Source organism: Adiantum capillus-veneris, chromosome 8, assembly GCF_014529385.1.
Source record: "Adiantum capillus-veneris isolate H3 chromosome 8, ASM1452938v2, whole genome shotgun sequence".
In the NCBI taxonomy this organism is placed as follows: domain Eukaryota; kingdom Viridiplantae; phylum Streptophyta; class Polypodiopsida; order Polypodiales; family Pteridaceae; genus Adiantum; species Adiantum capillus-veneris.
Window position 1 is genome coordinate 15,508,302 of NC_140938.1, and position 26,989 is coordinate 15,535,290.

The 26,989-nt window shown below is 45.5% G+C and overlaps 1 protein-coding gene across 8 annotated transcripts in view; it reads left to right on the plus strand.

Annotated features, from left to right (window-relative positions):
- Positions 1-26,989, plus strand: part of SRS2 (P-loop containing nucleoside triphosphate hydrolases superfamily protein) — a 221,544-nt gene that overhangs the window by 56,636 nt on the left and 137,919 nt on the right. The window contains exon 17 of one of the 8 annotated variants that reach the window (XM_086517620.1): positions 16,692-17,303. The exons of the other annotated variants lie outside the window; for them this stretch is intronic. Coding sequence (XP_086373746.1) covers positions 16,692-17,111 — 420 coding nt within the window. The 3' untranslated portion in view covers positions 17,112-17,303. Of the gene's footprint in view, positions 1-16,691; positions 17,304-26,989 lie in introns of those variants that run through there. 8 annotated transcript variants of the gene reach the window in all.

Genomic DNA, 26,989 nt, shown 5'->3' on the forward strand with positions numbered 1-26,989 from the left:
TCCAATGTTACTGCCACACGCGTCATACTGGACCACAAATGACTTCTTGAGATCTGGGAAAACAATTATCGGATCTGAAGTCAACTTTTCCTTTAAGAGACTAAAAGCTGAAATCTCTTTTTGGGTCCATCTGAAAGTCAATGGCACAAATCTGTAGGAGGTCATTGAGAGTAACGCTTTACAAGACCTCCAATTATACTCTAGCAAGCTCTTGCATGTAGCCGAAGTAAGCTGGTGCCAATCTGTCATGACGTCGACTTCAAATTCATTTGACAGCCAAGTAGATGCAAACATTTGCTTGAAGTAGACCCAAGTGGCCGGTGCTTGTCCTTGCATTAACAATGTCGTCCACCATGTAAGCGCATTGTTCTTTAAGAAAGTGGCAGCTTTCCTGACCTTAGAGGCCTCTGTAAAATTCCCTCCTGCATAAGCTGTATCAAACTAATGGAGGAAAGTGAGAGCCTTTGCCTTATCCTCGAAGCCACTGAAAGTGTTGAACTTTACAGCTGCACCACCTTCTTTGTACGCTTTCGGCTTTTCTAGTGCCCGCAAGTTGTCATAAGAAATGGGCTTCAACATGGGCACTGTAGTAGGCATCATCAGCACATCTTGGCCATTAACATTTTGCGTCAGAGGTGCGATATCTGGCTGTTGTCCAGAAAGACCAGCCATGCCAAAATAACCCTGTGGCTCCCCAAACTGGCCCTGGTTGCACTGAAAACCTTGCTGCATGCCGATGCTACCATACATGGGGTTTGACATCATGCCTTCCATACCCCCAAACACTCTTCTTGGCATGGACGGCTGACTTTCAGGTGCATAACCAGCCATACTCTGGAACACAGATCCACCCCCAAAATCCCCAAGATGTACAGTGGGAGGTGGAGAAACTGGGTGCATTGCCTGGTAACGAGTTCCCTGTCCATTCAAGACAGCATGCGGGCTCTGAAAGGTGGCGAGCTTAACTGGCATAACCTGTGGAATAGGCGTCCTAACCACCTGTTCAAGGACGGGAGGAACCTGTTTTGGAGCCCCCGACTCCGCAACATGCGAGTGTTCCCTATCCTGTTGAGATGCATGAAGTACTTGGGCTTGAACCTCTACAAGCTCCGTTCGCGGTGTAGGTTGCCTATTTTGCTGTTGTACTGGTTGCGCTTGCAAGAACTCCATAAACCTTGGATTTTGCACCAGTTGCGAAAAGACATTCACCGCGGCAACTAACCGAGTCCTGAACGCATCATCCTCAAGTTGCCCAGTCATAAAGCCTTGTACTACTGGAGGGACATTCACATTAACAGGAGGTACAGTCTGACGTGGCCGTGAGCTCTCGCCAATCTCGAAGACCATAGGAGTTTCCTGTCTGTCCTTCGAAGAGGAACCCTCTTTTCCCTTTGTTGGCCATAGTGTAATCGTGTGTTCCTGTACTCTGTGTCTTTACCCAAAACAATCGAGGCTCACTCTTTGAGAAAAAAGTGATTGATGTCCCACCAATGGAACCTTGAAACTGGCCCGTAGGGCGGTAGGGTTTGGCTTTTACCCGAAATTCTTTACTTTAATTTAGACACACAGAGAGAGAGAGAGAGAGGGAGAGTACTTTGCAAAAGAAACCTGCGACGGGAATTAACAATTAAGCACACACACGGCTCGGAAGCTAGAATGCTCCGAGCAAGCACCGACAACCTGTAGGTCCCAAAATTTGTGCCCCTTTCGGTATTTCTTTATACTTTGAGAGGGTAAATTACAAAGTAGAGTCCTGGGAATTCTTTACTTGTATCCAGCCAGATACCACATGTGTTGGTCAAATTTCGGCAGCATAACATCCCCAAAACTTGCGCAAAACTTAATCCCTTGTTGGAACCCACTTCCACTGGCATAAACCCTCAGATTTTTGCCCACAAATAGTAAATTCAGCTCGCTGTATTTATTGGTTTTTGCCCTGTTTTCAGCCCTAAAGAGCCCCCGAACTGTCCTCTGTCAGTGCGGCACTTCTCCCAATGGTTCTGTCGTCCGTATGTTGAAAAACAGTCAAAATATAGCGCATAACAAGCGCTGAAATCGCACCTATACGGTGAGGTTATCACCCTGACCGGTGCCTGCTTTTGGAGAAGTAGTTAGCTACTCCTGTTCCTGCTCAAGGAGACTCTTCCCTCAGCACAAAAGCATGAAACCACACAACTGTACATCAGTCAAATGAAGAGCCCTCTTGTGGGGCATCACATAACTGCACGTAGGAGAAAGAGAGCAGTGTGTAGTGTACAGGGCATCACTCCTAGCACCACATTGTACATAGAGACAAAAGGAAGCACTCCATAGCTCTTAACCTCTGACAGTTCTTGCAAAATGAGGCCTCCCAGCTACAAATTCAGCGCCACTTCTTCATGCATGAGGAAATTGCACAGAAATGTGCCACTTGGCGCGATTACAAGCATTTTCCCGTTTCGGGGTTGCTGCCTAAAAATCTCCCGACTGGTTGCCTAGTTGATTTCGCGGCACTGTTGTAAAATATTCGCCTTGTCATTCCGGAGGTAATGACGCCGCGAACACATTTCACGGCCTAAAATAGCAGCTCCCTAATTTTTAGGAGATGCTTCCGTTGCTCCCACTGGTCTTCTGACCATCTATGCTCATTGGGACTGCATCCAAAAGTGCAATGTGGCCCAACTGTCAGATACTTTTTGTTGGTGATCCCACCTTGCCTTTGTGCCTTTATTGAATTCACTTCCTAGTATCCACCAACTTGCTAAGTGCGACGGGGAACCTACATGATCTTGTACTGAGCCGAGACATCCTCTTACTATACGAATTCCAGTGCCAACCCACTTCCCATATGTGGGTGAAAGTACCGTTTACATTGGCCATACAATGTCCGACCATTTGTAACTTCAAAAAGAGGGTCCCAAAAATAAAACAAAAATCATTGGAAAGAAACCAACAACTAAGGTTAGCAGTTGCCACGTCCTCGTGACATAGTTAATAGTTGCCACGTCCTCGTGACATCCAAAGCCCTCTTTGAACAAGCAATGGAAGCGGCCTTGTATCACGTAGTAGACGGGGGAGTGGCATTTGTAGTGTAAGTCTGTCTCAGGCTCCATGTCACAGAGGGGGCATGTTCTCGGCTCTGCTCGTACTCTGTTGTATCTCCCAATCTCGACCCGCAGCTGGTATGAAGATGTGCATATCTGGCCAATAGCACACCATATCCCTTAAGACAAGTGAGAAATGAAATGAAATGTTATATTAACGTCTTCAAAACGCCAAAATGACCTACGAGACCAAACTGTTACAAAATTGTGAATCTGAAGATTGATACTATGTCTCGGTACAAAAAAGACTAGAACAAAAATAGTACTACTACTGGAATCCATCCTCATCTGCACTCCAAATGTCAAGAGAGTATGGCTCGAATCCTCTGCTGTAGTCTCTGTCGATGTTGTGTAGCCCCTCTCCTCAGTCGTGGCCGTCTAGATCTCCGTAGCTCGAGTGCCTGGTCGATGAGAGTGCCGATAGTGGTCGAATGAGTGTGGGCCGAGCTCTGCAGTGATGGCTGCTCCTCTGGCTGTCCCATATCTAGTGAAAAGAAATTTGTAATCTTTCTTTGGGACCGTAGAGAGAGAGAAATGAAATGTTATATTAACGTCTTCAAAAGGCCAAAGTGACCTATGAGACCAGAAAGTTACAATGCGGTGTATTTGATACAAAGTCAGATTAACAAAATAAATTAAACTAGAGAGAGAGGGTTTTGATGTAGCTCGGGTGGATCTAGCATCGGTCGTTGGCCGATCTCACCAATCTCCTCCATAGTTAGTAGTCTGACCGTGCGTCGCGCACGCCTGGCCAGAGTGCTCCGAATCTTCTGACATAGCCTCCGTCGATGCTGTGTAGTCCTCCGCAGTCGTGGGCGCCTGGATTTCCCCAGTTTAGTTGCTCGGTCGATCGTGTGCCTCTGGTGTGAGACGAGGGGGAGCTCTGCTGTGGGAGTGGCTCTTGCGGCTGGATTTTCCCACTGCAGTTGCTCGGTCGATTGTGTGCCTCTGGTGTCAGACGAGGGGGAGCTCTGCTATGGGAGTGGCTCTTGCGGCTGTCCCGTGTTTGCTCTGAAGATGTCTGTGATCCTTCTTTGAGTCTGGTTAGCCTCGCCACTCATCAGGCTATCTCTGTGTCTGCTCAGCTCGAGCAAGAACAAACCCAGGCATCTCTGATCCTCGTATCCCATGACTCTTGAGAGTGGTCCAAAACCCTCTCTGAACAAGCAATGGAATCGGCCTCGTATCTCGTAGTAGATGGGGCAGCGACATGTATAATGAACCTCTGTCTCAGGCTCCATCTCACACAAGGGGCATGTCCTGGCCTCTGCTGGTACTCCACTAAATCTCCCAGTCTCAATCTGCGGCTGGTGAGAAGATGTGCGTAACTGGCCAATAGCACATCGTATCCCATGAGACAAGTGGGTGTCCATGTATCTGGGTCTCGTCACAAAACCATCCTTCGTAAGCTGGAGAAGGCGGTCTCTGTAGAAAGCCATCTTCGTGCCCAATTCTTGTGCTGGTTGTATCCATGTCCTCCTGGTGTCTAGCTGGGTCAGGTCTTGGCGGATGAGCTTGGTGATCTCTGACTGTTGTAAGAGTGAGAGATGGTGCATCCAATGAGTACTGGAATGGTGGCAGCTTGTCTATGTTGAACCCATGCGCCTGAAACCATGATGCCATCTCCCCATACCAGCATGTTGTATCTCCTTGCATGGATAATTGTCGAGAGGACTCAAGTGCAATGCGAGCATATCTGTCTCTAGGAAGTTCCCATGTGCGGTTTATGAAGGAGACTGATCTGGTGAGCGCCTCAACCACTAGTGGGGGGGCCGCTAGCTCTGCTCGGATAATGGCCCGTGGTACTGATGCCTTGGCTCTAACAGGCCGCGAGATCATAGAGACGAGAGGTTTCTCCATGTTCCCGCATGCATTTGTGCGATCCGGCCTCCCGTGGTGATCCAATGAAGGTCCCCATATCTCAGCTCCATAGAGCAATACTAAAGCCACCAAAGTGTGAAAGAGCTAGAGCTTCGTCCGAGGCTCCTGAAACTGAACCTGCGAACACATCTTCTCCAATCTACCCAGTGCTGCGTGGGCTCTAGTCAATCTGGTCTCTGCTGCTCTTCTGAGTGAGAATGCAGGTCCGCTAAAAACCACTCCAAGCTAAGTGTAAGCAACTGTGTACTCCACAGTCTCCTGGCCGTATGTGAATGAAGGTGCTGACCTCTTGATCCATTGTGGGGTGGTATTAAACACCATAACCTTGGTTTTACCAAGGTTGACAGACAAACCACTTTTGTGGGCAAACCTGTGCAAAGCATCCAATTGACGTTGCATTCCCTCTGGAGATTCGGAGATCAACAGTATATCATCAACATATAACAAAAGTGGAATCCATGTCCTTGCCAACTGTGCACCTCTATCACCATCGCTCTCAATGTAGTCATAAACCTCATCCACATACATACTGAAAAGAGTAGGAGAGAGCGGGCAGCCCTTCTTCACCCCAATAGTGGAGTGAACCGGTGTAGAAAGTCCCTCAGGGGTGTGTACATGCCCTACTACTGATCTGTACAATGCCAGGATCCCCCAAATGAGCTTTGTGGGTACTCCCATTTCCTGTAATCTGCGCATCAATCTAGCTCCGGGTACTGTGTCAAAAGCTTTGCGGAAGTCCACAAAGCTACAATAGATCCGTCTCCCATGAGATCTGCCCTCTTCGATGATGGCCCTGAGTGTTAGGATATGGTCAAGAGTAGAGAAGCCTCTCCTGAACCCTGTCTGCCCAGCTGCACACATTCCTTCCCTCTCTGCCCATCTACTCAAGTGTTGCTCAAGAATGGATGCATACAACCGTGCCAGTGTGTGTCCAATCATGATAGTGCGATAATTCCCAGGCTCCATGGGGTCTCCTGACTTGAAGATAGGTACAATCGTAGATAGGCTCCAAGTGTCCGGTAGGCCCTCACACATGTCACGGTTAAACATAACTGCGAGAAGCTCTCCTAGTAGGTCTTTGGCATGCATGAAATGCTCAGCGACTAAGCCATCATGATCATATGCTCTCCCAGTCCTCATCTTGTCAATGGCTTTCTTCACCATCTCAGCAGTGAAAAAAAGCATATGTGTGTGGGCATGGATCGGGGGGGCTGGGAAGGGGCGGCTGTCCAGGTACTATGTACAAAGATGATGCGTACTGCCCCTAGGTCTCTGTGGAGGAAATAGCAAGGGGGGGACTGCTCATGAAAGAGCCGCCACGCTTCACGCGAGTCCTGACTCAAGCATAGCTGGTATAGATCTTGCTCGAGTCGAGCCAAAAAAGCCCTCTTCTTCCGCCGCACTAGGCATCGGAAGTCAATCTGTGACTGTCTGTGAGTGACGTCCCCCAAAAGCACCTCCCTCTGAAGTCTAGCTCTAGTATGGCGGCACTCCTTATCGTACCGGCTGTTTTGAGGCATGCTCCCTGATCGGCGTCTCTGCTCAGGCTGGGTGTGTGGGTACGCCTTTGTTGCTGCATCATGTAATGTCTGTGTTAGTTTAGTAGTTAGCTCCTCCAGAGGTCGCCCTGGGTCCTCAATGCATAGGCGTCTGTAGATCCCGTCTATGTATACAGAATCCGTCTCCCGTGTGAAGGTGTAGCGTGTAGGGGCTGCTACCCGTGGCCTGTGTTCTACACTGAACTGGAAGGACATGGTCATCGACAGCAGAGCATGATCCACTGCCACTCCGACCGGTCTGGGTCCAACTGTGAGATCTTGGACCTCGCCGAAGCACGATCAAGAAACACACTGGAAGAGGGCGAACTGCAACCTTCAGTAATTGATGAAATCAACACGATCAAGGACAAGTACGGGCCATCAAAGAGGGAGAAGACCAACACAAAGAGATGACGACTTCTTGGGTGGATGTTCTTACCAAAACTCAACAGAAGACGGATGAAGCCGAGAAATGGATCAAGGTGGCCAAGAAAGGAAAAGGCAAGGAGATAACGCCCACTTCCACACCCACTATCATTAATCAAACACTAGACGAGGAGAAAAGAAGACGGGTGCGCGCTTTCATGTGAGAATTTGCGGTCTTAAAGACAAAGGCAATGTGGACGAAGAGGTAAAAGAACTCATGGCCTTCATGGGGGTTCATGAGCCGATGCACACAAGAGCATGGAGAGTGGGCAACATAAAGAAAAATGGAAGCAGTGGGGAAACCTCAAAAGAAAGAGCACTCATCCTCCGTTTTCCCTCCATGGAAGCAAAGAAGTCCTTCTTGAAGAAAAGACCAACTCTTAAAGAGATTGGTATCTTTCTCGGGGATGATCTCACCCTCTCGCAGGTCGCTCATATGTAGGAAGTAATGCCGGAGATTAGAGCGGCAAGGGCAAAAGGCAAGATTGCCTTTTACCGAGATGGAAGATTGGTAACACTAGAGCGACGCTCCACATGACGGTGCGAGACTTATGGGACCACACTCAAAGTGGCTGCTTGGAACTGTAGTGGATCTATGCGTCTTGATGTGGGTGCTTTTGAGGATTGCTTTACTGGAAGAGACATCATCTTTTACTTTTAGACACACCAGGCCACTAGGCAATCCATGCCTCACATCAGTGGATACAGGTGGGAGACAGCTTACAGACAGGAGACACGCTCAGAGCACAGAGGACTATTAGGGCTCGGGAAGAGTGGCGGTGTTATTTAGAGAAGATCTGCAGCCAATGATACACCCTAGGGATGAGCAGGCTAGGTACATGTGGGTGAGACTGAAAGCAGAGACGGGGAGATATCTTTACATTGCTATTTGCTACTTTCCCCCGAGTACATCAGTCTATGCATCACCCAGAGGACAGTCCCCTTTTTCTATTTTGGATGATGACATATGGGAGTTCTCTAGAGATGGTGACACTATCATTGTAGGGGACTTCAATGCTAGGACTGCCCATCACCAGACAGTGTTTTATGATACTTCAGAGGAGATGCTGAGAGAGCTAGATGTTGTAGAGACGGGCTTGTCCAGACTATCACGCGATGTGGAATTACTGAGTATGGGCGACAGCTGATAGACATGGGCACCGCCAGATGGATTGGCCGAGAGAGAGAGAGAGAGAGAGAGAGAGAGAGAGAGAGAGAGAGAGAGAGAGAGAGAGAGAGAGAGAGAGAGAGAGAGAGAGAGAGAGAGAGAGAGAGAGAGAGAGAGAGAGAGAGAGAGAGAGAGAGAGGGGTATGAAATGAAATGTTATATTAACGTCTTCAAAAGGCCAAAATGACCTATGAGACTAGAGCGTTACAATGTGGTGAATCTGATACCAAGTCAGAGTAACAAATTGAAATGACAAAATAAAAGTACTATGGGATCCTAAACTAGTTGGCATGAACTAAGCAGCTAGCTGGGGGTAGCTAAATCACAAGTCATAAGAGATCCAGCATCAGTTCGCTGGCGGATCTCATCAATCTCGTCCATGGACAACAGTTTGATCGGGCGTCGTGCATGTCGGGCCAAAGTGGTCCGAATGCTTTGATGTAGCCTCCGTCGATGGTATGTAGTCCTCCACAGTCGTGGGCGTCTCGATCTCCATGGCTCAGTCGCTCAATCGATCAGTGTACCTCTGGTGTGAGGCGACAAGATCTGTTGTGGTAGTAGCTCCTCTGGGTGTCCAGTGTCTGCTCTAAAGAAGTCTGTGATGTCTCCGAGACTGGCTAGCCTGTCCTCTCATCAGACTCTCTCTCTGTCTACGTAGCTCGAGTAGAAACAAACCCATGCATCTTTGATCCTCGTACCTCATGACTTTGGAGAGTGTTCGAAAGCCCTCTCTGAACAAGCAGGGAAGCGGCCTCGTATCTCGTAGTAGACGGGGCAGTGGCATGTGTGTGTAATTATGTCTCAGGCTCCATGTCACACATGGTGCATGTCTAGGCCTCTGCTGGCACTTCGCTGTATCTCCCAGTCTCGATCCACAGCTGGGGTGAAGATGTGCGTATCTGGCCAATAGCACACCGTATCCCATGAGACAAGTGGGTGTCTATGTATCTGGGCCTTGTCAGAGAACCGTCCGTCGTAAGTTGGAGAAGATGCTCTTTGTAGAAAGCCATCTTCGTGCCCAGCTCCTGTGCTGGCTGTACCCATGTCCTCCTGGTGTCTAGCTGAATCAAGTCCTGGCGGATGAGCCTGGTGGTCTCGGGGAGAGAGAGAGAGAGAGAGAGAGAGAGAGAGAGAGAGAGAGAGAGAGAGAGAGAGAGAGAGAGAGAGAGAGAGAGAGAGAGAGAGAGAGAGAGAGAGAGAGAGAGAGAGAGAGAGAGAGAGAGAGAGAGAGAGAGAGACCAAATGGGGTCCTACTAACCCTCTTAAGAGAGAGAGAGAGAGAGAGAGAGAGAGAGAGAGAGAGAGAGAGAGAGAGAGAGACCAAATGGGGTCCTACTAACCCTCTTAAGGGCCCCCCACACCGTTGCCGACGTGGTATTATTTGCTTTTGATCGCGTAATGGAATGTACACACCTGGATTACCTCAATGCAGACTCTACTGATTTGAATGGCCAATGTCATTGTGCTAACTCTTTAAGATGAAGCACCCTTGAGGCTGATTTGATGCTCCTTGGTTTTGTCGAGCTAGCTCGTTTAAGCTCTCGCTTGTATAGGTCTTTTAGTATGGACTAGAGTAGTCCAACTTGGTCTGTCCAGCTCAGTCCTAGGCCAGCTGGTCTAGTCACTCGTCCTGGTCTAGTCAGTCATCTTGGTCTAGTCTCTCGGTCGTTAGTCACTCGTCTTGGTCTAGTCTCTCCCCCCTCAGGTCTAGTCACTCATCCTTGGCTAGTCTCTCGTCCAGGTCACTCACACTAACCTAGTGGAGGCTGGACCAGCTAAGTAAACGTGTTAGTGCCCAAAGCTTGGGTGGGTTTCTGATTACTGCATGACACATACGAGGCAGTCCAAAGAACGACAAAGTCCATTACCGAGTCCTCTGAAGTACTACCATTGAGAGTGCCAACCCTTTGTGCCGAGTAGAAGTCCACCAACCCTGTTACCCCTACCTTCCCACACGGCTACCTCCACTCCCTCAAACAGTCCACCTCCCAGTTCACCTTCCCCAGTACAATTCTCGCCCCATGTGTTACAACAAGCTCTTGAGCAACAAGCTCCTGAAGAGGCAGCCATGAAGGAGCTCACAAGCGTTTTGGCTAACGTGAATAGAAAGTTTCCGACTTCCAGAGGACTCTCCATAGAGGATGTAGACGACCATGCTAGGAGTGTCTCCCTCTGCAGGGGTCGTGGGCTCTACAGGGAAGACACCTACCTAGTGCTCTTCGCGTCAACCTTGGATGGCTTAGCCGATAAATGGTACAATGAGTTTGCTGAGAACCATTTTACGACTTGGGCCACATTACGATGGCAGTTTTGTGAAGCTTTCAGACCAGGGACTTCCAAGAAAAGGTTTTGGATGAATTGGCCAACCTCATGCTACAGTTGCATGAGACTTTTGCAGAACTCATGACAAGGACAAAGTCTCTGGTCGCAAAGCTTCCTCAACGATCAGGAGAATTCATGGTCAAGAAATGGGTAGAGAAGGCTCTTCCCAAGACTTCTGAGCAAAAGCTTCGAGAGAGTCTCCGACCTGAAGCCATTCTGGAGGAGTTTGTCGCGATTGCTACTAGGATAGAAGGGGCAAGGAAGCTCTTCACCGACCCCCCTCAGGTAGAGACCACCTCAATATTTTTGGAAAGTCCCTCTAACCCTTTGGCTTCTTCACGCACGGAGCTCGAAGCCCTGAAGTTACAGCGAGCTCTTCAAGAGGAGAGATCATTTTCTCTTTGACAGGAGAAGCCTCCACATCAAGAAGCTTTGGACCAGATCAAGCGGGAGCTAGCGGAGCTCAAGGCTCATCAACGAGCTCTTCAAGAGGAGAGATCATTTTCTCTCCTCATCTGTCCAATCGCCCCATTTTGTGCTACAGGTGCGGGGATATGGGCATTACCAAAGCAAGTCGCCTGCCTCGTCTGTCCAATCGCCCCATTTTGTGCTTCAGATGTGGGGCATATGGGCATTACCAAAGCAAGTGTCCCCTACCCGAAGGGTCTCCGCCTTGCCGTCGTTGCCTTGATGCTAAGGATCACTACAGTAAAGGTTGTCCCAAGCAACGGGCATCCACCTCTTCCAACCTCAGTCAAAACCAACAAGAGTTTACATTTCCGAAGATCAACTTGATTGTGGTAAGCACTATTCCTCAACGTCACCTGCTACACATGTGGTTACCCCTAAGGATAGGGAGCAACAAGTGGAGGAGCCCATTGGTGTCCTCACTAGGTCTCAACAAGCAGCCCTAGGCCTCAGTCTTCCTAAAGGTCCAGCTCCTTCATTTCCTCCTCAACAACCTAGTCCGTTTGCAACATCTGACAAGCCATCCCCTGGTGCCTACTACAGACCGACCTCTATGCTATCTGATATTGATGGGGCCTTCTTGGAAGCAGTAGCTGGCTTGCAGCAAATCAAAGTCTCAGAACACTCCTTGCCCAAAAGCAAAAAGTCTACAGCAGAAACTATCTTGAAGAACACCTTTCAGTAAGTTTCCCTTTACGACCTGCTAAAGCTCGATGCAAATCTAAGAAGTGACACCCTTACAGTTATTTAGTCTCTTTACCCGGGTGCAGGGCCTAGTGGCGGGCACCTCCCATCAAAGTCCTACATGCTTTTCTATCGCGCCGCTCCCCTCACCGATTATTACAGGAGTCCTCGTCTCACTATATCTATTCTTGGGCGCCAATTCTATATTGGTATAGTCGATGGTGAATCTGGCATCAATTTGATGCCGGAGTTCACTATGTTGGCTTTAGGTTTGCAACCTACCCGCCTTGCTCCCTTCACAGTTACATTGGCCGACAAGAGGACAACCTACCCATTGGGCATAGTGGACAAGGTGCCTTTGCAGGTACAAGACTTCACCTTTAGCTTGGATTTTGTTGTGGTTCGTCTCCCCAAGGTTGAGAGAGGATTTCCTCTTCTCATCGGTAGGCCACGGCTATGGCACACTAAAGCACTTCATGGTTGGGGAAACGACGCCATGTGGATATATACTCTTGGCTCCTCAATGAAACCAGTTTGACTCGAAGGAGGTATGGATCTAGTAGTTCATCATAGTTTTTTGTGAGTGGAGTCCAACCCTAACTTGGAGCAGCCTACCCCACCTGACGGGACCGACGAAGATCTACTGCTCCTGTTGAGACCAGTGAGCCACATCATCCAGAAGCAAGTGTGACAGTCACTGAGGATCATACTTATGTTCTCGTGATGGAAGCCATCGGCCTCGGTGAACCTATAACACATCATAGAAGGGGGAAGAAATCTCCTTTGCAAGAGTTCACCAATGTCTCACCTCTTCCCTTAGCCTCCTCTGTGGCAGACTCCCCGCCCATGCAAAAACACTCTGCTGTGTCTGAGGACTCACCCGCCGAGGAGCTTCCACCAAGTTGGTTACAAGAGGAGTATGCTGATTTTCACATCCATCAGACACCAGCCCATGATGTCTCAAAGCTCCAAGAGGCAGTTCAATCTTCATCTTCTGATGCACCTTCACGAGCTACACCTCTTGACCTGGTCAGAGAAGTCAACCTAGGTGACCCTAACGACCCTCAACACATCCTCTTAGCCGCTTGGTTATGGGATCATCCCGTGCTACTCGATCATGTAGTCTCTTTTATGCACCCCTTAAAAGATGTTTTTGCATGGTCTTACAAAGATTTGGAAGGAATCCCACAAAAATTGGGAGTTTATACTATCCTTGTGGTCGTAGGGGCTAAGCCAGTCGGAGCCCGAGCTTACAAGCTCAACCCTAAGTATGCAGAAGCTGTCAAGAAAGAGCTAGAAAAGATGCAAGAAGCAGGGATTATTGTACCAATGGAGCACTGTGAGTGGCTATCACCCATGGTAATAGCGCCTAAGAAGCAATCCAATAGAATCTGCATGTGCGTTGACTTTCGTGCTCCGAACTAGGTAACTATCCCAGATGGTTTTCCCACACCCTTCACTGAGCGTGTCCTCGAAGATGTGGCAGGGCACGTACATTATAGTTTCATGGATGGGTACTGTGACTACAATCGGTTGGGTATCCATCTGGGTGATCATATCAAAACAGCTTTTGTGACTCTGTGGGGTATTTTCATTTACACCAGAATGTCCTTAGGGCTGAAAAATGCTTCGCTTTCTTGCAATCGCACAATATATCTCATCTTTTGTCCCTTGCTCACGGATCATCTTCGTATATTCATGGACGATTTTTCAACCTTCTCGATTGCTCAATGTTCAACCCAGTGGAGAATGTAGAGGAGCACCTTGCTCAGCTCTCCGCCGTCTTCCTCAGGTGCAGGGAGGCACGTCTGAAGCTCAATTCGAACAAATGTCATTTTTTAGTCACTGAAGGTACACTTTCAGGCCATGTGGTGTTTGCTAAAGGTTTAGGCCTGACCCAAAGAAGATAGTAGCCATCTTGAAGTTACCTCCCTCTATCAATCCCAAAGGTATTCTGAGCTTTGTAGGCCACAAAGGCTATCATCGCAGGTTCATCCGTATGTATGCTCATGTAGCCCAACCATTGACCCGACTCTCCAGTGCTACTGTACCCTTTCAATGGTCAAAGCACGAGGTTGAAGCATTTGCATACCTCAAACAATGCCTAATTGAAGCACCTATTCTAGTTGTCCCCGATTGGTCTCTTCCATTTCATGTACAGACGGATGCCAGTCAATCGGCTGTCGGTGCTGTGCTGACTCAGCCTAGCAAGGAGTGTTCACTATGCAAGTCGATTGCTTACTAAAGCAGAGCGCAACTATAGCACGACAAAAAGGGAAGGTTTGGCTATTGTGTATACTCTACAAAATTTCGTCACTATTTATTAGGGGTCCACTTCACAATTATTACTGATCACCATGCTCTGCGCTATTTGCTTAATAAGTTGCAAGTTGCCGATCGAGTATGGCGGTGGCTACTTCTCTCTCAGGAGTTTGGTTTCGAGGCGGTCCTCCGTCTCGACAAGCATCATGTCATGGCTGACCACCTCTCTCGCATTCAAACAGGTGAAGAAGCTACAGGGATTGCAGATGACTTTCTAGATATTAGTCTCTTTAAGGTGGATACAACTCCGGAATGGTACGCTGATGTCTTGCATTTGCTATCTATTGGCCTATACCCAGAGAATATATCTCCACTACAGAAGAGAAGATTACTGTTGAAGTCTAGACCATTCACTCTGATTGGAGGCCAGCTCTACAAGTCGGGACCAGATGGTGTTCTGAGGCGGTGTGTCTCCCCCCATGAAGTTGAATATATTCTTGAGGATGCCCATAATGGTCCCACTCGCAGCCATTATCCTGGTCACATCACCGCCCAAAAAATTCTACAGAGTGGTCTTTGTGGCCCTATGTTTTTCGAGATGCAATAGCACATGTCAAAGTTTGTGATGTTTGTCGGCGTTGTGGACGGAAACCAAGTAAGCAATCCAACCATCCTCTGCAAGTCTCCATGGTATGGTTACCCTTTGAGAGATGGGGCTTAGACTTTGTGGGTCCAATTTCTCCCCCGGCTGAACCAGGTAATTGGAAGTATTTGCTTGTGGCTACAGATTATGCAGCCAAGTGGGCAGAGGTCCTGGCAACAACTGATTGCATTGGAAAGACTGTGGCAAAGTTTTTGTACGAAGATATTGTGCAGGTTTGGATGTCCCTTGGAGATCACCAGTGATCCGGGCAGTCACTTTGTTAATGAGACGATTTCAACTTTGTTGGCCAACTACAAGATTTTTCATCGCAAATCTTGTGCCTATTACCCTAGAGCCAATGGGTAGGCCGAGAGCACACACAAGGTTTTGATCGCCCTTCTATGGAAAGCATGCCATTTCCATCCAGCTTCATGGGCTCAAGCTATTCACGATACCCTCTGTGCGTTTCGCACTTCCTTCAAAGCGACCACCACTTACACCCCTTTCCAACTAGCCTTCGGTTTGGAAGCCATAGCTCATTTCAAATTCAACACAGGCTCCCCTCGAGTAGGCAGTCTTCGTGTTGATTGGGGTATGGGCTCTGCCAATATATCTCGTCTATCAAAATTGAAAGAGAGTTGCTTGTTAGCTTCCAATTCACTCCAAGTAGACCAGCTCCGTCGTAAGGCGTGGCATGATCGTTGTCTTTGCCAGCTGAAATTCAAGCCCGGATCATTAGTGCTACTCTATCAGGCTTGCTACCAAAGGAAATCCAAAAAGCTTATCCTTGCTCGGCAAGGCTCTTACAAAGTGCAAGAGATTTTGCCCCAAGGAGCTGTTCAATTATCCACCCTAGCAGGCCTCCCTTTGCCCCTAGTCAATGGCTCTCGGATTAGGTGCTATCATTCTGCCCTTTAAAAATCTTTATTGACTTCCCCTCTGATGGTATGAACCGAGTCTCACTATTTAGTAGCTGCTTTCATCACCTTTTCTATTTGAGTTTACCTCTTCTATCCGAGTAGGTCTATTTTGTGTTGATGGGTTTAGGTTTTGGTTGTTCCCTGGTGTACTTCGTGCAAAGCACCTTGTGTATGCTATTCTTAATTCTGATCGTTGCTTTCTATCCTGGTGTACTCTTTATCTTCCTTGCCTAATCTTAGTTTTGGGTCACTCATCATAGGCTCTAACTCCTCATTACCTACTGTGTCTCTGATGTGTCTATTGTGTCTCTGATCGCTCTCACTGAGTGGGTGTGAAGGTGCTCTTCAAAATGTTCCTTTACAATTCAAGCTGCAACATGCATTCAGTAATTCACCTTACCTGTGAGCACTTATTGTCAACCGTTTCTATTGCACTGTTGGATTTTTGTTGCTAGTCCGTGCACTTGTTAGTCTCGCCATGCTGTGCGTCACTCGCCACCTTCAATTGGTAGTCCTTGCCCTGCAAGTCCCTCGCCTTGTTGTGCGTCCCTCACCATTCGCCCTGCACTCGCCATTCGCCTCAAGTGCTCACTGCACACTTCAGCTCCTCGCCCTCGACCTAGCCTTGCACTAGCCTTTCACCCTCGCCCTCGCCTTTCGCCATTAGACCTTGCCCTCGCCCCATGCTGGCCTCGCCCTCGATTCTTGACTTGGCCTCGCCTTCGTCCAAGTCTCGCCAATCGCCCTCGTCCAATTTGGCTCGCCTTTCGGCGTTCACCTTTTTGCAGGCCACATAAGTTTATCAACAAGCTGATCTAGTCTTTAATTTTTAACGAAGCCAATACCATCTGTCTGCGTATCAAAATTACCTGCACACTTCGCAATTCCTTGCACATCGCTTTCAGCGTTGGACTGCAACTCATGCCCAGTCCTACTCCATATTTTGTTTCCCAACTTCCATCGCAACCTCTCCTCCCTCCTTGCTTACTATCGTTGGTTCCTCCCTGGCCACCCTACAGATAAACAGTGACCCGTGGCGCATTGCTCACAATTTGGAAGTGGCTCTGGCAGAAGATGGAATCAAATCTTTTTGTGCGGTTGTATGCTCCCTGTATGCTACTCTACTTTTGTGTTCCATGTATCTCAATGTATCCAGGTGTGGTTTAGAGTGCATGCTTTGACAACTCTACTCAATTGCGATAGAATACAGTTGTATATGTATATGGGTGTGGATTAGTGCAGAGCATGCTTTTTGAAAATCTCGTCAATTGCAGACTACAATTTCTCAATTCTCAGGTAAATTATCATTCAAGATCTCGACAATGGTTCGCACTAGGAATTGCGAACAACACCTTTAATCCGAGCAGGAGTCCTCAACCTCCTCTGGGGATAGCAGTGAAAGCAAGTCGGACTATGCCTCGAGTTCAGAGCGATTTGTTCGAGGAATCCTCCGATGAAGATTCACCCCAATCAGTTACTCCAGGGAAGGTGACCACTCTTCAGGTGCCCCGTCCTTCTGGTGCCATCTCCAAGGTACCCCTACTTATGATATATCACTTACAGGCCCCCAACCCAATACTCAAGGATTTTTTTCCTCAGCAGCAATTACGACACCTTGGTCTCCTCATCTGGCTTAGACAGATCTATCTTGCACCATTTCCAATGCTATTTCGAACTCAATGGAGTTACTCTTACAATGGAGGATGCTGGGCGTGATAGGGATACTGAATGTGGCTGTACCTTTGTCCACCATTAAAATCTTCTCCGATCTCTCCCTTGAAGACACCGGCAATGCTTGCCAAGAGCTGTTGACACAGTCACATATGAAATATATCAGGAATCAGCAACTGTACTTCATTTTACAATATTAATTTTTATTGTGCGCATCGGACAAGGCAATGGTTCCTTCCTCTCCAATTGTGTATGATGCATTTTTTTGTCTTTGCCATTGTTTGCCCTATCCTTTTCACCATCTTCTCTTTGAGGCGTTGTAGCATAGGGCAAAGCGATTTCGGACACAATGAAAGGGGAAGGCTGAGAGGTTTAAATGCTATGCAGTCCCCATTATGTATTGGGTAGTGCAAACTATGCAGTAGAAAGGAGATGTCACTGCTGTCTCTAATCCGCAAGATGATGCCATAGAGCAGTCGGTCCATCCAAGGCACCCAAAGGGAAAGGCACTGTACGCAAAAGGGCTAAGGGACCAATCGAAGAGCTGACAACATTACCTTTCTCAGAGTCCCAGGTTGAAGTCTCTAGTGTCAAGGCTGCAACTCCAACAAATGTGATCGGGGTCACTTCCGTGGCCACCTCTACCTTTATTCCACCTATTGTTAGTTTTGCAGGTGCCCAAACACACGCCCCAGTTGTGTCGGCAGTACCACCTACTCCTACTCCTAGTGCAGGGGCACCTAGCTGTGGCGAAGGTGACGCATTTGACAACTTTTCGCTCCAGGCCGACAATCTTCTAGATGCGGACAGAAAAGCAATTTAGACTATTTTAGATGCAACCATCTCTTTGCAGGGTACTAACGGGTTGCCTGGCACTGCATATGATAGTATGCAGAGGGAAGTGTGCAATCACCTTCAAAGATCGATGGATAGGGATTTGTTAATTTCTTAGGCTCAATATCACATTAGAATTCTCACTTGACAGGTACAATATCTCAAACACATAGTCCGCACATTACAAATACAGTTAAAAGAAGCAAATGATATGGCTGCAGTTCACTAACTTTCCCTTGTGGTCAGTTTATGTCCCTCCTCCGCCCAACACCAGTCTATAGCCGTTTCACAAACAGCTACATCCCTGACAACTACAGCTCCAAGATCTACTCATGTTCTTGCTATGGCACTACAAGTGGACGCTTCGAAAGCTCATTTGAGGGATTCTCAAGGAGCCAAACAACCACCACCTAGTATGGAGTCTCAGCACCCTTGGTCTGCTTCCTCACAGTTTTGGAGACCCTCCATGGCCTCACTCTCCCAGCCCACCTCGTCCTATCCATCTCCCTTTTACAGCGGCTTTCCCGGCTTTCCACCAGCTGGTCCACCTTCTCACCCTACCTAGTCTATTTCTCATGGGGTGGGTGCTCCCTATCTAGTGTACCCTCCTCATACATATGGCCACTACCCTCCGTCATACACCTTGCCTCCATCTCCTTACCCACCTTTCTACCCACCTTCACCTCCATCATTCGATCACCAATAGCTAGCAGCTCTAGGGCGTCTTTAGCTCATGAGCGTTTTCACCCTCCAGTGTACATAACCATGATACAATTACCTTCTTGATTAATGAAAATATCAATGGTGTTCATTTTTGTCACAACATTAGAGCGGTTAAAGATTGTTGAAGACTGAATTTTTTTATTGCTTTTCCTTTGGATGGAGTGTATAGAGAAGAGCAGGCTGGGTCCACCCTAATAGAAAAGAAATTATGTGTATGGATCCACTTTGATAAATGTACCTGGTCTAGCAGCACGAAGTGATCCCACAACCAAGCAGCCTAAAGAATGGGCTAGGGGTTGTCAAAGTCGACCAAGTTGATTTCATTTATTGGGTCTGGAGAGCTCGGCTGAAGATGTTTCTGGCATAGACATCATGAGTTGGTGGTTATTCAATATTGAAATTTGCATATGCTTCTTGTAGACATCGTTGGGGAAGATTGTCGAAGGGTAGTTCATCAGACACCGAGGTGAGCTTTGCCTTGGTCGGATAGTCAGACACAAAGGAGGTTGAGGGTTGGGCGAACTCGTGCCAAGGAGATTTCTTTCCTCCTCTATGGTTTATAGGCTCACCAAGTCCAAAGGAGCATCTGAGCCATCGGCCTCGATGACCTCAACACCTACTTCTAGGCTAGGCGGTGCACTATGGCGAGCTACTGTAAGGACATTATAAAATGGGGTATCCTACGGCAAAGATTGAATAGAGACCCCATAACAAGGCACAAATTTGGTAGCTTCCAACCACTCCAACAGGCTGCCTTCTAGCGCGTCAGGCGGAGTAGGCTGTTCCAGTTCGGGGTTGGACTCCATTGACAAAGAACTATGATGCACCACTAGATCCATTCCCCCTTCTAGTTCTCATTGGGGAACCATGGGTATATATCCACATTGCGTCATTTCCCCAATCATGTAGTGCTTTAGTGTGCCGCAGCCATGGTCTACCAATGAGCAAAGGAAATCCTCCTTCAATTGGGGAGGCCGTGTCTTCTGATCGGCTAAAACAAATGTGAAGGGGGCGGGTCGGGTAGGTTGTAGACATAATGCCAACATTGTGAACTTAGGCATCAGGTTGATGCTAGATCCACCATCCACTATCACGCATGAGGATTGCTACCCCAAGATGGACCTAGTGAGACGAAGGATTCTATAATTAATGAGGGGAGCAGCCGGGTAGGATATCATATATGACTCTGATGGTTGCTCTCAGAGGTGCCCGCCACTAGGACTTGCTCCGGGTAAAGCAACTGAATAATTGCAAGGGTGTCGGTTCAAAAACCCGCGTCTAGCCGAAGCTTGCAATAGAGCGACATTTGTTGAAAGGTATTCTTCGGGACAGTTTCCGTTGTAGTTTTTTCTCTTTGGATCAATGCCTTCTCTGTTTCCTTGATGTGTTGTAGGCCAACAATTGCTTCTAAGAAAGCCCCAACGATATCAGAGAGCAGAGAAGCTAGTCTGCCCTTGGCACTAGTGTATGGCTTGTCAACTACTTGAGTAGGTGGATTTATTGGTAAGATAGTGGGTGGAAGAGTTGAACTTGCTGGAAGGCTGATACCGAGGGGTGATGTCTGTGCTCGAGTGAGGACACTAGCAGGCTCCTCCACCTGCTGCAATTTGTCCAGAGGGGAAACCACATGAGTAGCAAGTGCCGGTTGGAGGATGTTGCTAACTACTATCAAATTGATCTTGGGAAAGGTGAATTTAGGTTGGCTGTGACTTGGGCTCGAAGATGTAGATGCGCTTTGTTTTGGACAGTCCTTATTGTAGTGATCTTGAGCCTCAAGGTAATGTTAGCAAGGAGGAGACCCTTCAGGTAGAGGACATTCGCTATGGTAATGCCCACATTCCCCGCATTTGTAGCAAAAAATGAGCCGATTGGATGGGCGAGTCGGGGGACGAGGTGGTCTTGGATCTTGCTGCATGGAGGTGGATGCCGAGGTGTAGAAGATGTGAGGAGTTGAGGTAGAATTAGCATGATAAAAGCTGTGCGATGGAAAGGTGCTCTGCATACCTTGCATAGGAGCTGTAGTCAGCAAAGGTGGCATGTAGTTTGGATGTCCATAAGGGGAAACCATGTTGGATGCAATTGCCAACCTTTGTTGAATAGTAGGAGCAAGGCTCTGTTGTAGTTGCGGAAATCCCTTGAGGTAGTTGCAATCCTTGCCTTCATGTCCAGATTTTTCACAGAGGTGGCAATAAGCTGGAAGGGGACGTTCGTGTGGGATGCATTGGAGAGCAACATGATCTACACCAGACCATAGTCTTAGACTTTGGCTGAGGCTGAAGCTCCTCTAGATCTCTCTTGATCTGGTCCAAAGCTTCTTGAGGTGGGGACTTCTCCTGTCAAAGAGAGAAGGATCTCTTGTCTTGAAGAGCTCGTTGTAACTTCACTGCTTCTAGTTTCTCGGGGAGAGTGTTCTCTACCCACTTTTTGACCATGAATTCTCTTTGTTGCTGGGGAAGCTTGGTGACCAAAGACTTTGTTCTTGTCACAAGCTCTACAAAAGTCTCATCTGGCTGGAGCACTAGGTTTTGCAAACTCATCCAGAACCGTCTCTTAAAAGTTACTTGGTCTAAAAGCTTCGCAGAACTACCGCCTTAGTATTGTCCAAGTAGTAAAGTGGTTCTCAGCAAACTGATTGTATCATTTATCTGCTAAGCCATCCAAGGTTGACGAGAAGAGCACTAGGTAGACGTCTTCTTTATTGAAGCCACTACCCCTACAAAGGGATACAAATCTCCTAGCATGGTCGTATGCATTCTCTATGGAGAGTCCTTTGAAAGTCGGAACCTCTATGTTTATCTTAGCCAGAACGCTTGTTAGCTCCTCCATGATTGCCTGCTCGGGGCTTGTTGCTCAAGAGCTTGCTGTAACACAATTGATGGGAAGTGTATTGGGGAAGGTGACCATGGTGGTGAGGAGTTAGTTGAGGGAGTCGAGGTAGATGGTTGAGAGGGTAGGGGTAGCGGGGTTGGGGGACTTCTCGGCACGAAAGGCTTGCACTTTTTGTGGTAGTACTTCAAAGGGCTCTGAAGTCACTAGTGGGCTTTGATGATCTTTAGACTACCTTGTATGTTTCATGCAGTAGCAACAAACCCACCCAAGTTTTGGGCACGAAGACCCTTGAACTTGTTGGATAGTCTATACCTATTGGACGAGACTCGACTAGACCAGAGACCACACCAGCTAGATAGGGGCGCGAGCGACTTGATCAGATAGACCCACCAGAGCGAATGTTAACTAGGCCAAGTTGGACCACACCAACCAAGCTAGACGAGGGTGAAGGTGGACTATACCAAGCTGGACCACACCAACAGGCTAGACCAGGCGAGGTGTTGAACCCGCTAGCTCATTGACCATGTATGCTGGAGTGAGACTTCAATTGAGGTCCACGTGCCAAAAATAAGAGCAGCTGCATCAAATTTTTTTTTTTGTGTGCTCTCTTCTGTGGGTGTTCCTGATTGCAATATGCGTGAAACCTCACTCCAATAGAAAGAATACACAACAGAGCAATGGAACGAGAAACTCAAAGGCACAACATTAGACTCATAACACAATGGAACTCGACTAACTCATGAAACCAATACAAACATAACGCAATGGAACTCGACTAACTCATGAAACCAATACAAACTTTGGTTGGCAGCATGTTGAGCTCCAAGGCCAGGATTCATAAGTACAATGGGGGTGTTGCTATACCGGGTAAATTTATCAAAGTGGAAAATCGAGGATCCATATTCACATAATTTCCAAGGAACCAGTGATCTCTGTTGAAAGACACGACATTTCTTTGGTGGCAACGACGGGTTGTTGATAGCAAAAACACACCTTCTTGGGAAAAATTTCCATGCGCTATTCACAAGGAGTTTGCGCTTGCTAATGCAGATTTCCATACCCAGTCCTCTCTCTGCCGCGTGAGCCAAGTGTAACCTTTTTGCGCTCTACTAAATCTGTGTTGGACAAGTAGACCTCTATTTTGAACAGCCATTGATCTAGCATTGATGACCATTGTAATGCTTGGGCAGTTTAACATCCAATTTCTTCTTTTGTGCACCATTAAAAATTTTGTAGAGAAGTTGAAGTTCACTATTGTCTACCTCAACAGGGTCCGATTCTTATTTTCATCCACAGATGCTTCGGAAGAAGATGACGGTGAGTATCTCGAGAAGCATTATCGTGAGATTTTTGTGTGTGCAACTCCTTTATACGAGTGTGTTTTGATGGAAGGCTTGTTGAAAATGTTGCCATGTGCTCTTTGAGAATTGCTATTGGGTCCTCGGGTGGAATACAATCATTGCTATCTTGGGATTGTGCCATGTCTATTGCTCAGAGAAACTAAATGGAATTGTGTGGCGTGATCGTGTGTCACATACACACAACACTCTTGCTGGATGGGGTCTGCATTTGGTGTTGGTAGTGGGTCTTGAAGAGTTGACTTGGGAAGAGGGAACTCTGTTACTGTGTCATAGAAGTGTATGGATGAATTTGGTATTGGTTTGGGAGCAGGTTCTATCTCTTGAATAGGTTCTGGGACGAGTACTTTAGGAGCAAGAACTGCCTCCGAATGGGTTCCGGCTCTGGCGAATGTGGAATAATTATGATCTTCGGCTATGGAGAATGGAAATGGTGATCACCTCGTGCAAGAGAATTTGTCGGCAGATATTCTTGTGGAATCTCATCTACATACGAGGGATACGGAATAGACACTTATTGATTGTTGTCTGCCATGGCTCTTGTTGCTATTGTGCACAGGAGAGAAAAAAGAAGCCAGCTTTGGAGGAGCAGAAGAGGGATCGAAATTCTACCAAGCGCTGTCCTTGCAGCATCTTTAATTTTCACGCTGTTGGGTGTTTAAAAAAAAAAAACAGTTCACATTGGTTTAAAATATTGGGGCAAGGGAGTCAAGTTTGGTGGATCTTAGATGTTGATTAAATTGGGCTTTTTTTGGCCTGCCCAGAGGGCAAAGGTTTAGAGGTCTTTTTCGTTTGAAGAAGGCCATAGTGGGGTGGGTGGATTTTTGGTGCAAATTCTGGACTGTGGATGCAAGTCGATCGGATGGAAGACACGTGTACAATTTGCTTGTTTTTTAAAGTTGTTGACATTTGTGTACCTCTTTCTTTAAAGAGGATCATTGAAAATTGGGTTACACAGAATCTTTTTCGTTCTCTTCCACTTTTTTCTTGTAATATTAGTTTGTAAACAAGGTGAAGAATCACGTTGGCCTACTAAGGAAATGTAATGCAAAAGTAGATGAGAATTGTGTTTGTAGGATTTATTTTTTCACAACAAATATTTTGAAAGGTTGTAGAGAGTGTATATTATAAAGGGAGTAATAGATATATGGCAAAAGGTGACTAGTAGGTGTAGGTTAAGTTGTTTTAGTGGAAAACATGAAGAAGTTTCTTGACGAACAAATTTTGCCGAAGTTAGAAGTTTAGATTGTTGTTTTTTGAGATAAGTGTTGTAGTGAACTATGTAAAGAAACCAATGTGTATATTTCAATATAGGTTGGGATTTTAAAGTTAATATTGATATTTAAATGACATCAAAGTATGATCAATTAACATTGATTATTGCATTATAGATCCAAAGAAATGACGCGTCTAAGTAATTTTGTGTGAAAATTTAAATCAACAATAATAATATTTTATGAAAATGACACAATTAATGATATTTTTCTTGTAAAATTCTCTTAATCAAGTGTTACATGTGATATGTATATATGAGTTTCTTCTTTGAAACTTATTTTATCAACATTGGAAATTTGTAAACCTAATCTCTAATAATGATACATATTACACTAAAGTAACAAGTTGACATTTGCCTATTAAAACCAAAAGTTTTTAAAAAAATCTCAATTGTGAAGAAATTATTTCATTTAATAGCAATTTATAAATTTTTTTTGAAGAAATTTATAATTTCTTTATAGTTTACAATTCTTTCATTCTTAGTTGTGAATAAATTCTTTCATTTAAAAACAATTTATAATTTTTTAGTTGTAAATTGTCTTCAAATGAAAAAAAATATACGACGAAAAAAATATGTTTTAAATAAAAAAGTTACAAAGAAAGTCATTAAGTTCTTAAATGAAAGGATTTATTAAAACTAGCAAGGTGACGAGTCATATTGGTATACTAAAACAATTTAATGAAATGGACGCATGTGAAGCTCTTACTTTAAAGGGTTGTTAACAAATTAAAATATAAAAAACAATTCAATCGATTGGTATATTAATTTTTTTAATGAAATGGAGCAATCCATGCTCTTAAATGAAAGGACTTTTTTACAAACTAAAATAACAAAAAAAAGATGGAAGAGGATGAAAAAGATTGTCTGTGACTCAATTTTCAATGGCCCTCTTTAAAGAAAGAGATACACAAATGTCAACACCTTTTACAAAAATCTAAAAAATATATTAAAAAAAAAGCAAATTATACACGTGTCCTCCATCCGATCGACTTGCATCTACGGTCCACTATTTGCACAAAAAATCCAGCCATCCAACTATGGCCTTTTGCAGACCAAAAAGTCCTTACATTTAAGAGGATGGGCTCTATTTCATGAAAAGACCCTTTAATTTAAGAGTTTCGCATGTGTCCATTTCATTAAATTTTTTTAGTATACCAATGTGACTCTTTACCTTGTTAATTTCAATGGGTCCATTTATTTAAGAACTTAATGATTTTGCAAGTTTTTTATTTAAAACCTATTTTTCTCGCTGTATACCTTTCTTTTATTTATAAACTTTACAACTAAAAAATTATAAATTGTCTTTCAATGAAAAAATTTATTCACAATTAAGAATGAAAGAATTATAAACTATAAAAATATTGTAAATTTTCTTTACAAAAAAATTAGAAATTGTTCTTAAATGAAAGAATTTCTTCACAATTGATTTTTTTAAAAAAACTTTTGCTTTTAATAGGCAAATGTCACCTTGTTACTTTAATGTATTATTATTACTGATTAAGTTTAGACATTCCTAATGTTGATAAAATAAATTTCAACAGAGAAACTCATATATACATGTCACATGTAACAAGAAGAAAAATGTCATTAATTAGTGCCATCTTCGTGAGTTATTTTTATTTTTCACTTGTATTTTCACACAAAATTACTTTGGCCCATCATTCCTTTGGAAATGTTTCTATAATGCAATGATCAATGTCATTTAATCATACTTTGATATTATTTAAATATCAATATTAACTCTAAAATCCCACTCTATAATGAAATAAATCACATTGGTTTCTTTACATAATTCACTACAACATTTATCTTAAAAAACAACAAACTAAATTTCTAAGTTCGGCCAAATTTGGTCAACAAGTAACTTCTCCATGTTTACCATTGAAATAGCTTCAGCTACACCTACTAGTCACCTTTTGCCATATATCTATTACTCCCTTTATAATATACTCTCTACAACCTTTCAAAATATTTGTTGTGAAAAAATTAATATACTCTCTCTACAACCTTTCAGATAGTTGTAATATACTCTCTCTACAACCTTACCCAAGGAAGCTAAGGCATTGTTAGGCTTTCTTCACGGACATTGTGCAACATGTGGCGAGTGCAACATATTAGCTCCAGACTCCAAGACTTTGAAAACTGGCCAGAGCTCAGTGAGCACAACTTCGCATCCTATAGCTACCCCGCCTTGCTCTGCTTGACGATAGTGCAGGCGGCCGGCCAGCTCTTGTGGGAAACTTTGATCAGGCAGATCTGCATCTGATCGCAATCAAGCACCTATTCATCGCCAATTTACTTGTGTGGGTTGAGTTTGTCAATGGCCATGCTCAAGAGGTTGGCATCCATGGTGTGAGCTTTCCCAGGTAGGCATTGCTGTATTTTTCCAGCTTGTAATGTGTATCATCTGAAGTGGACTACCAAGTTGGTTTCTGTGGTTCATGACAATAATAAGAACAATTTTACAAGAGCCCCACAAGCTATAATGATTGGGGATATTTCACTCGAGATAGATTTGAGCGCTAATGATCTTATCAGTGAGCTACCATCTGAGGTTCGGGTGCTACCATTTGAGGTTCAGTGAGTAATGAAGAATTGCCTTCACTCCTAGTGTTGGATTTTTCTGACAACAATTTGACAGGAAGCATTCTAGATTATTTAGCTGATCTTCATAATTTAACAAAGTTTCTCCTGAGCAAGAATCATTGTCTAGTTTTGTCCCAGGAAACTTTCCAATGCTGAGAGCGATGAACTCCCTAAATCATTTGCACTACCTACCCCTACTCCGTCAAACTAGGTTAATGAAGCACCCTATGGTGGTCGTGGTGTGCCTAAGTAAAACAATTACTCAAATTCCATCTGATTGCAGCCATTACATCTGCTCTGATTGAGGGGCAACATCT